This window comes from Pongo pygmaeus, chromosome 10 (genome assembly GCF_028885625.2).
Source record: "Pongo pygmaeus isolate AG05252 chromosome 10, NHGRI_mPonPyg2-v2.0_pri, whole genome shotgun sequence".
Taxonomy (NCBI): Eukaryota; Metazoa; Chordata; class Mammalia; order Primates; family Hominidae; genus Pongo; species Pongo pygmaeus.
The window spans coordinates 22,178,045-22,189,000 of NC_072383.2; the positions used below are offsets into that span (position 1 = coordinate 22,178,045).

Below are 10,956 nucleotides of genomic sequence, written 5' to 3' on the forward strand. Positions count from 1 at the left end.
GGCATGGCCTGGACCCACAGTCTCTGGACACTGAATCCCAAGGAACCCCAGCCTTCTGGCTTGAGAACTCATTTCGTATATAAGAGAATTTCCAATCTGTGCCTCTTGAGGGAATGTTGTTCCAGAAAGTGACCAGGGAGGAGTCACATCCCATAATACATGGCAGAGCTTCCTTCACATCCCACCACTCCTCAAGGCAATGTCTTGAAACTTCTGCTGTCAGTTTCTACCGAAACTCTGCCACCTGAACTGACTTGCTCCCAACCTCTGCCCTCCCAACCTCCCAGCTGTGTTCTCCCCTTTCCCTTCCCCTGAGTGGTGCCAATGCCCTTTTCTAAGTATCAGAGTCTTCTCTTTGCATCTGCTGCCTTGACCTGGATAACCACAGCCCTGGAGCTGCAGTGTAAAAATATGTTGTAAATGTTGAAAATGTGGAAAGCTGTACATGTTGGTTCTTGATTTTTGTTTTCTTACACCAGAGCAAAGCTTTTAGGGCCTTTCACAAGGAAAGAGGCCCTTGCAACCCATAGGGCAACTTGCTCTTTATTGTCTGTGTCCTCAGAGACCTTTCTTCAAGGGTCCTGGGACTAGCAATTCCACTGCCCTTCTTCATGCTGCAATGGACTTCTAGTTAATGAGAGAAACCAACTTTCCCTCCTATCCAAATATTATATTCTATGGCCGGGTACAGTGGCTGACACACCTGTAATCCCAGCACTTCTGGGAGGCCAAGGTGGGTGGATCACCTGAGGTCAGGAGTTCAAGACCAGCCTGGACAACATGGTGAAACCCCGTCTCTACTAAAAATACAAAAATTAGCCGGGCGTGGTGGTGCATGCCTGTAATCCCAGCTACTTGGGAGGCTGAGGCAGGAGAATCATTTGAACCTGGGAGGCAGAGGTTGCAGTGAGCCAAGATTGTACCAATGCACTCTAGCCTGGGTGACAGAGTGAGATTCCATCTCAAAAACACAACAAAACAAAAAAACACAAAAAACTACAACAAATGTTATATTCTCCTTACCTCCGGTTCTGCTTCCAGATCTAGAAGAAATTATCAATGCCAGTCCTGGGCAGACAGACAAGCTGCCCCAACATAGTGAGACCCCCCTATCTCTACAATTCTTTTTTAATTAACTGGGAGTGGTGGAGTGCTCCTGTAGTCTCAGCTACTTGGGAGGCTGAGGTGGGAGGATCTCTTGAGCCCAGGAGTTCAAGGCTTCTGTGAGTTATGATTGCACCATTGCACTCCAGCCTGGGTGGCAAGGAAAGACCCTGTCTCTTCAAGGCAGTTCAGCAAGTCTGCACCCACCTACTTTATCTTGGTGATCCTTGGAAGAGCTGGAGTGACTTGCTCTCTGAGACCTGCCTCATACTTTGTGGGAGCACAGGTGAATAGGGTGGCTTCAAAATACAAGGTCAGGAGAGGTGCTGCCTCACTCACTGACCCCCCAGCAGGGTCCTGTAATGTCCCTGCCTCTGCCCTGGGGTCACTTACCTACCTCTGGGTAAGCATTTACCCCATCATTGATACGTGTCTCTGGTTCAGAGCAGGTTCATCAGATACAACATATATATACTGTGCATGCATAACACACAACAACATATATGCACCATCCACAAAGCCTGTTGCTTAACCTATTGGTTTATTTCATTGGTTCCTTGATGCTTTCCTTGCTTGCTGTATATCTTCTTTTCTTTTACCCATCTACTTTCACAGGGAGCAAGAAGAAGACAAGGAAATGGCTGATTTCCTGAGAATCAAGTTAAAACCTCTAGACAAAGTAACCAAATCTCCAGCCAGTGAGTATATACATTATTCATTCCCCTCCCCAACAAGAGAGAAAATATATTTCAGGCCAGGTGCACGGTGGATCACGCCTGTAATCCCAGCACTATGAGAAGCTGAGGTGGGTGGATCATCTGAGGTCAGGAGTTCGAGACCAGCCTGGTCAACATGGTGAAACCCCATATCTACCAAAAATACAAAAATTAGCTGGGCACGGTGGCACACACCTGGAATCCCAGCTACTTGAGAGGCTGAGGCAGGAGAATTGCTTGAACCCGGGAGGTGGGGGTTGCAGTGAGCTGAGATTGGGCCACTGCACTCCAGCCTGGGTGACAGGGTAAGACTCTGTCTCAAAAAAAAAAAGGCCATTTCAGAGAAGTCTGGGAGCCATCAGAGGCACAACAAAATGCTTTCTAGAGATCAGATCTAGAGATCAGATTTCAGCATGGGATGACAGCTGGCAGGACCAGCCTCACGGGCCTACAGGCAGTTGCCTGGGGCCTCATGCCTGACCAGCCTCATGGGCCTGCAGGCAGTTGCCTGAGGCCTCATGCCTAGAAGGGTGCCATGCTTGGTTTAATGTTCTCCTGTTGCTGTCTAGAAATTGTTAATATGTTTGGAACATGGGGCCCTACATTTTCATATTGCATTGAACTCTGCAAACTAGGTACCTGGTCCTGGTAGTTGTTCCTCCCTAATTGCAAAGTTTGGTGCATTTCATAGAAGGAATTGGGTAGCCACTGAGGCTCAGGGAGCTCTGGCCTCTGTTAGGTCTGGAATCTCTGGAGAAGCCAGAAGCATATGTCTCAGAATATTAACCTCATGAGATCCTCAGAGCAAAGAGGGTTTTGTATGAAATAAGTTTGAGAAATGCTGTTTACTTGACCTTGTATTTAGAGAGTCCCAAAGTCCATTAGGATATTAAAGTGATGATGGATCCTGCTGTCAAGAAACTGTCTTTTCTTTGTTGACCCAGCGTTTCTCAAATGTGTTTAACTGCTGTATTAGTGAGGCCTCTTTCAGTTATAAGAAATGAATGTCTGGCTGGGCGCGCTGGCTCACGCCTGTAATCCCAGCACTTTGGGAGGCCAAGGCGGGTGGATCACAGTTCAGGAGATCGAGACCATCCTGGCTAACACAGTGAAGCCCCGTCTCTACCAAAAATACAAAAAATTAGCCGGGCATGGTGGCGGGCACCTGTATTCCCAGCTACTCGGGAAGCTGAGGCAGGAGAATGGCGTGAACCGGGGAGGCAGAGCTTGCAGTGAGCCGAGATCACGCCACTACACTCCAGCCTGGGTGACAGAGTGAGACTCCATCTCAAAAAAAAAAAAAAAAAAAAAAAAAAAAGAGAGAGAAATGGATGCCCAATTCAAACTGGTCTAAGCAAAAAAAGGAATTTGTTGGAGAAAGAGCAATAAGAACTAGAGCCTCAAGGACTGAACACTATTACCTCCCCTCTTTTTCTTCTTTTTCTCATCTCTGCCTCTCTTTGCATGTAAGCATCATTTTTTCCTACAATACAGGCCTTCTCCATGGGAAAAGAACCCTAGAACCATAGCTTAGCAACTCTGAGGCAATACCACAGATTCTTTTCCGTGGTATTGAAATACGTAAGTCTCAGGGAAACATTCTGATCAGCCCTTCTTGGATGATGTTCCCACCTCTTAGATCCATTACCATCACCAAGAGGCTGGGGGTACTGGGATTGGCCAGGAATGTATAACATGCCCACTCCTGCAGCCACAGGGACATGAACTGTTAGAGGAAGAGGGACTTGAAATCTTGCTGGGAAGACAAAAACCAAAAGCTGCCACTGTCTATAAAACTACAAACCCAGTTTTCATTAACATCCTGTGAAACATGGTTGGAAGGAGTAAGGAAAGAGAAGGGCAATGATCTCTTCTGCTGGCTCCTATAACCACAAGGCATGTGATCACTGCCGAAAGCCAGCATCCTCCTCAATGGACACTTTCATGAAAGGCAAGGTAGAAAAACTCCACTTAGCAGCATGGAGGAGGAGCAAGGAAACTTGCCTTCTCTATTGGATTATGGGTGGAAAAAAGAAATGATTCTAGCAAGAAATCAAAACACCAAGCGTGCACCACATGCAAGGGGCCAACTTTACACTACTCATCTGGTACTGGAATTCCAAGTTGAAAAATAAAAACTATTGTAAAACCTGTAAAACTCCTTCGGAGTACCTGGGATTACAGGTGTGTGCCACCGTGCCCGACTCATTTTTGTATTTTTAGTAGAGACGGCATTTCGCCATGTTGGCCAGGCTGGTCTCAAACTCCTGGCCTCAACTGATCCACTCTCATTGGCCTTCCAAGGTGCTGGAATTATAGGCGTGAGCCACCACAACTGGCTCAGTAAGTACATTTTCTATTATCAAAAAAGGGTAGTATATGATTGGCGTATTCTGTGTAGAATGTATTTTATTGATGTCTTCTATTTTTGTAATTTCTGAGTTAAGTACTTTTTAATGGATGCTTTTTAGTTTTGGGCAGATTCAGTTGACTAAAGCACCTCATTTCCCAGATACATGAAATAAAACATTTGGCTTCTTTTCCAATTTCACACTGGTTATTTTGTGAAAATCAGTGCTTTAAGATAAACCTTTATACTTTAAGGTAAACATGAGAAACTTGATCTAATATTTAATATTTATTCAGTTCTACACTTTATTAACTTCTACACCAGCAGATTTAAAAATTATGTAACTATCTCAAGAAGTTTCACTTGGATGTAATGGTTCACGCTTGTAATCCCAGCACTTTGGGAGGCTGAGGTGGGAGGACCACTTAAGGCAAGGAGTTTGAGACCAGCCTGGGCAATACAGCAAGATCCCATCTCTATTTTAAAGAAAAGTTTCACTTTGGGATGCCAAGGTGGGCGGATCACAAGGTCAGGAGATTGAGACCATCCTGGCTAACATGGTAAAACCCCATCTCTACTAAAAATACAAAAAATTAGCCGGGCGTGGTGGTGGGTGCCTGTAGTCCCAGCTATTCAGGAGGCTGAGGCAGAAGAATGGCATGAACCCGGGAGGCGGAGCTTGCAGTGAGCTGAGATTGCGCCACTGCACTCCAGCCTGGGCAACACAGCGAGACTCCGTCTCAAAAAAAAAAAAAAAAAAAAGTTTCAGCAAATTCCACCTAAGAATTCCACCAGAGTTCTGTTGTCTCCAATGTCATCTTCCACAGATTTCAAGTTGTGAGGCCCTGAACTGTTAGTTTATCTTGAGAATGTATATTTAAGCTTAAAGACTATATACCTAAAAATTGAGCATATAATTTGTATAATTTGTTTATGTAAGTTTCTGTAAGTCGTAAGTATGTAGTTTCCAAGTGTATAATTTATCTGAATGTAATAGGCATTAATATATTTTACATTATTGGGACCATAGTACAGAAATTTCTAAATGGTTTGTAAAATAACTTGTTATTTGCATTGTTGTAAAAGTAGTTAATACAATGGAAAAACTCGTAATAAGAAGGCATATTTTAACATCAAAAAGTTTACCCAAGGTAATTATAAGTACTACCTGGCAAAACTTTACAGAAGCTGTGGTATCACTTTTATGATGGAAGAATAGTGTTTGCATTTTGTGTAAAAGTACTTGGGGCTGGGCGTCGTGGCTCATGTCTATAATCCCAGTGCTTTGGGAGGCGAAGGCAGGTGGATCATCTGAGCCCAGGAGTTTGAGACCAGCCTAGGCAACATGGCAAGAGCCTGTCTCTCCAAAACCTACAAAAATTAGCCAAGCACGGTGGTGTGAGCCTGTAGTCCCAGCTACTTGGGAGACTCACGCACGAGGATCTCTCAAGCCCAGGAGGCAGAAGATGAATAAATAAATGGATGCAACTGAATGAGATGAGGTCTCTCTTGAAGGAGAGAGCAAAAGAGATTTAAATAATAACAATTATAATAAGGCTGGGCATGGTGGCTCACGCTTGTAATCCCAGCACTTTGGGAGGCCAAGGCAGGCGAATCGGTTGAGGTCAGGAGTTTAAGACCAGCATGACCAACACGGTGAAACCCTGTCTCTATTAAAAATACAAAATTAGCTGGACATGGTAGTGCATGCCTGTGGTCTCGGCTACTCAGGTGGCTGAGACAGGAGAATCGCTTGAACCTGGGAGGCATAGGTTGTAGTGAGCCGATAAATATAAAAAGTATTAGAGTACTAACAGAGGAAAGTTTCCACTGATCACCTTTTAGCTTTAAATAATGCAGAAGCACTTGCCCAGTTTACTTGTAATTAAAAATCATGCATCATTCACAATTTATCAGTCTTTTTTGTTTGTACAAAAACTAATACAAATTATTCTCTTTTATCTGTACTGTGATTGGTTTGGTGAGAGGGAATTAGGCCACTTGAGAATTTGTGTGTGTTTAAAATTTTCTGGCCAGGCACGGTAGCTCATGCCTGTAATCCCAGCACTTTGGGAGGCCAAGGCGGGTGGATCACTTGAGCTCAGGAGTTCGAGACCAAACTGGGCAACATGGTGAAACCCTATCTCTACCAAAAATACAAAAATTAGCTGAGTGTTGTGGCTTGTGCCTGTCCTCCCAGCTACTTGGGGGGCTGAGGCAGGAGGATGGCTCAAGCCCAGGAGGCAGAGGTTGTAGTGAGCTGAGATCACGCCACTGCACTCCAGCTAGGGCAACAGAGCAAGACTCTGTCTAAAAGAAAAAAAAGAAAGAAAAGAAAATTAACTTTGGTATTTCAGGTTGTATTTAAATGGGGACTTCACATGAACTATGTTCATTACAGTTGACCAAGTTAAGTGTAGACAGTCTCTTTAATAGAGAGATTATCTGGAGCTGCAATTTCTAACTCATACATCATTGCTACAAATCTTATTTGTTTACTGTTTCTCTTCCAAGGACCGTCAGTCATCCTTTAAAATTCATTTGAAGCTCTGAAAAGATATTTTTTGTTACATGGGCAATTTACTTTTAATACAGTAAAATGTTATGTGAATTTCTACAGTATGTTTGCCAAAATGAATTATATCTAGAATATGCTTAACAATATATTCTGGAGGCAGCTTTCATTTGAAATTAGGTTCATCTTCTGAAAGTATTAAAAAGTTAATGGGTTTTTGTGCCTGAAGATTTTGATGTTGCATTTGGCTACATTTAATCCACTTTCACCCATAAGGTTTAGCATCTAAAAAAATTAAATCACTGCTAATGCAATTAAAATGCATTATGAAATGCATTTCTGTCCAGGCTGGAGTGCAGTGGCACAATCTCGGCTCACTGCAAGCTCCGCCTCCCTGGTTCACGCCATTCTCCTGCCTCAGCCTCCCTAGTAGCTGGGACTACAGGTGTCCGCCACCACGCCTGGCTAATTTTTTTTTTTTTAATGAGGCGGAGTCTTGCTCTGTTGACCAGGCTGGAGTGCAGTGGCGCGATCTCGGCTTACTGCAAGCTCCGCCTCCCGGGTTCATGCCATTCTCCTGCCTCAGCCTCCCCAGTAGATGGGACTACAGGTGCCCACCACCACACCCAGCTAATTTTTTATATATTTTTAGTAGAGGCGGGGTTTCACTGTGTTAGCCAGGATGGTCTTGATCTCCTGACCTTCTGATCCGCCCGCCTTGGCCTCCCAAAGTGCTGGGATTACAGGCGTGAGCCACCGCGCCTGGCCCCGGCTAATTTTTTCTTTTTTTTTTACAGCCCAGAGGTCTTTTATTTATTTATTTATTTTAACACCTATTATGCCATGCATTCGTAGGGAATAGGTTCCAGCACTCAGGCTCCTTCCCATTGGTTCTCACAAAGTGTGCTTCTCTGGGTGGAGCAGGCTGGCACTTTAGTTGAACCCAGGTACCTTTCTCTTTGGCTTCTTTCTTTTTCTGATCATTTTCCTTCACACGTTTCAGGAAGCTATCTCGGCTCTTAGAGTGCTTAATGTGCTCAACACGCACATTAATTCTCTTGGCAAGAATCTTGCCCTTCACTTGTTTGTTTACAATAATGCCAACAGCATGCTGGGTAACATTGTAGACTCTTCCAGTTTTGCCACGATAACACTTGTGGGGCATTCCTTTTTGAACAGTACCCATTCCCTTGATGTCTACAATATCACCTTTCTTATAGATTCACATATACGTGGCCAAAGGAACAACCCCATGTTTTCTAAAAGGCCTAGAGAACATACATCGGGTGCCTTTCCTTTTTCCCTTTGTGTTCATCATTTTGGCAAATTACTGGAAGATGGTGGTTCCGGCCAAAAGGGCAATTTTTTCTATTTTTTAGTAGAGACGGGGTTTCACCATGTTAGCCAGGATGGTCTCAATCTCCTGACCTCGTGATCTGCCCGCCTCGGCCTCCCAAAGTGCTGGCATTACAGGTGTGAGCCACCGCGCCTGGCCACGAATTGATATTATTTTATTATCTTTAAGGCAAAATTAGGAATGCCTTTGTTCTCCAGATATTGGGATATTTGGACACTCCCAAGTCTGGGTCTGCTTGGTAAACATTATTAATTTTTTCCCTTAACTGTAAGCAGCCAGCAGCTAGGACTGCTTACCTTTCTGGGAATGCAGCCCAGGAGGTCCTAGCCTCATTTTCCTAGCCTTCAATCAAAATGGAGTCACTCTGGTTTGAATACCTCTGACAGTACTCTATGTCAATAAAAAGAATTAAACTCTGTAAAATATTTTAAGAGGTTTATTTTGAGCCAAATATAGGTGACCAAGGCCTGAGGCACAGTCAAGACAGCCTGAGAACATATGCCCAAGGTGGTTCAGTTACAGCTTGATTTTATACATGTTAGTGGGACAGAAGTTACAGGCAGACATCAATCAATACATGTAAGGTGTACACTGGTTGGGCCCGCAAAGATATAACTAGAAGCAGCGGGCAAGCAGGGCTGGAGGTGGGGGAAAGTTACTAGGTCATAGTTGGATTTAAAGATGTCCTGATGGCAATTGGTTGAAAAGGTTACGCTCTGCAGTCTGAAGTCTGCAGAAAGAAATGTTTGTAGTGAAGATAAAGGGGGTTGTGGAAGCCAAGGTTCTTGTAACGTAGATGAAGCCTTCAGGTGGCTGACTTCACAGAATAGATGATAAATATGTCCTATCAGGCCCTAAAAGGTGCCAGCTTAGTTAAATCTCTCCCAGATGAGGGAAAGACATGGAAAGGGAAGGAGATTCTCTATAGAATGTAGATTTTCCCCAAAAGAGATAGCTTTACAGGGTCATTTCATTTCATAATACGTTAAAATAATATATTTGGGCATAAAATACTTTGATTTCTTTCAGGGCTTATTATCTGTCCTGACTAGGGTCAGGCTATAATTTGGTATCTTATTGCTACAAAGAGTCTGTTTTGTCAGTCTTAAGGCCTCTTTTTTTTTTTTTTTTTTGAGTTGGCGTCTCACTCTGTTGCCCAGGCTAGAATGCAATGGCATGATCCTGGCTCACTGCAACCTCTGCTTCCTGGGTTCACGTGATTCTCCTGCCTCGCTGGGATGACAGACGTGTACCACAATGCCCGGCTAATTTTGTATTTTTAATAGAGACACGGCTTCGCCATACTGGCCAGGCTGGTCTTGAACTTCCGACCTCAGGTGATCCCACCTTGGCCTCCCAAAGTGCTGGGATTACAGGCATGAGCCACTGTGCCCAGCTTAACATCTCTGTTTTAATGTTAATGCTGGTCAGTTGTGTCTGGATTCCAGAGGGAGGAAGGTAGAATGAGGCATGTTGACACCTCCCCTTCCCATCATGGCCTGAGCTGGTTTTTTCAGTTTACTTTGGAATGTCCTTGGCCAACAGGAAGGGTCCATTCAGTCGGATTGGGTGGCTTAGAATTTTATTTTTGGTTTACATCTAAACTATCACAGCAGCCGGGTGCAGTGGCTCACGCCTGTAATCCCAGCACATTGGGAGTTTGAGGCAGGGGGATCACCTGAGGTCAGGAGTTCTAGACCAGCCTGACCAACATGGAGAAACCCCTGTCTCTACTAAAAATACAAAATTAGCCGGGCGTGGTGGTACATGCCTGTAATCCCAGCTACTCGGGAGGCTGAGGCAGGAGAATCACTTGAACCTGGGAGGCGGAGGTTGTGGTGAGCTGAGATTGTGCCATTGCACTCCAGCCTGGGCAACAAGAGTGAAACTCCGTCTCAAATAAATAAATAAATAAATAAATAAACAAACAAACTATCACAGCATAAAGTAGGAGAGATATTTCGTTACTGTCTAGTTAAACTGGTTAATGCAGAAAGGAAGTCTGGAAATTCCAGTTTTAAAGTAAAATTTTGGACATTGTAGGATTATTTGGCATAGTTGTGATGTTTGTTCCTGCATTATGGTTTTGTTGTCAGGGCAGCCTTTAAGGACCTGTATATTTTCTTCTAGACTCTATATATTCCCTGTGAGTATTAGTTCCATGGCCAAACTGGCAAATTTTACCATAGGTATAAATAATAGAGAATGTGGAAGAATAGTGAATAGTGTCAGAGATAGTTAAAAGTCCATACAATAGTAGAGAAGGTAATAAGTAATAGTGGCTTGAACTAAATATTTGTTGAATAAATTTTTTAAAAAACAGGCTACCTAAAATTTGTGTTGAAGATATGAATGAATGAAGTTTCCACACCCTTACGTGGAGTCCTGATAAGTAAGCAACAATAAGGAAGGGTCCCCAGGTTGGGGAGAGCCCCAAGTTGAGGAGAATAATGAACAATTATTGTACGAACAATTGTCAGAGACAGCTAATCACAAACACCCTGCAGGCACAATGACCTCATTCCACATGTAGCACCCTTCAGCATGACCCTATAAAACTTTCCTCCAGCCCTTGCCTCTTTGCAGATAGCCCCTTCTCTGCTGAGCTGCCCATTGCAACCTTGCAACATATTTTCATAATTTCTCTAATAAATCTGCCTTTCTTTACCTACAACTATCTTGGTAAATAGCTTTACCACCTGCAAAACCGACCCTAGGTAGTTGCTACCTGTTATGGTTTGGATGCGTCCCCACCCAAATCTCATCTTGAATTGTAGCTCCCATAATCCCCATGTGTCATGGGAGGGACCTGGTAGGAGGTAATCAAGTCATGGGGGCAGGTTTTTCCCATACTGTTCTCATGCTAGTGAATACATCTCACTAAATCTGATGGTTTTATAAAGGGCAGTTTCCC

At 43.8% G+C, this 10,956-nt stretch overlaps 1 protein-coding gene and 1 pseudogene across 1 annotated transcript in view; one reads left to right on the top strand and one right to left on the bottom strand.

Moving 5' to 3' along the window:
* The window catches only part of LOC134740360 (bMERB domain-containing protein 1-like), a 34,971-nt gene extending 27,944 nt beyond the window's left edge, over nt 1-7,027 (top strand). Inside the window, exons 4-5 of the mRNA XM_063672504.1 lie at nt 1,720-1,802; nt 4,047-7,027. Coding sequence (XP_063528574.1) covers nt 1,720-1,802; nt 4,047-4,261 — 298 coding nt within the window. The 3' untranslated portion in view covers nt 4,262-7,027. The remainder of the gene's footprint in view (nt 1-1,719; nt 1,803-4,046) is intronic.
* Nucleotides 7,028-7,521: 494 nt separating this feature from the next.
* On the bottom strand, nt 7,522-8,006 carry LOC129009330 (large ribosomal subunit protein eL21-like; annotated as a pseudogene).
* Nucleotides 8,007-10,956: the final 2,950 nt, after the last annotated feature.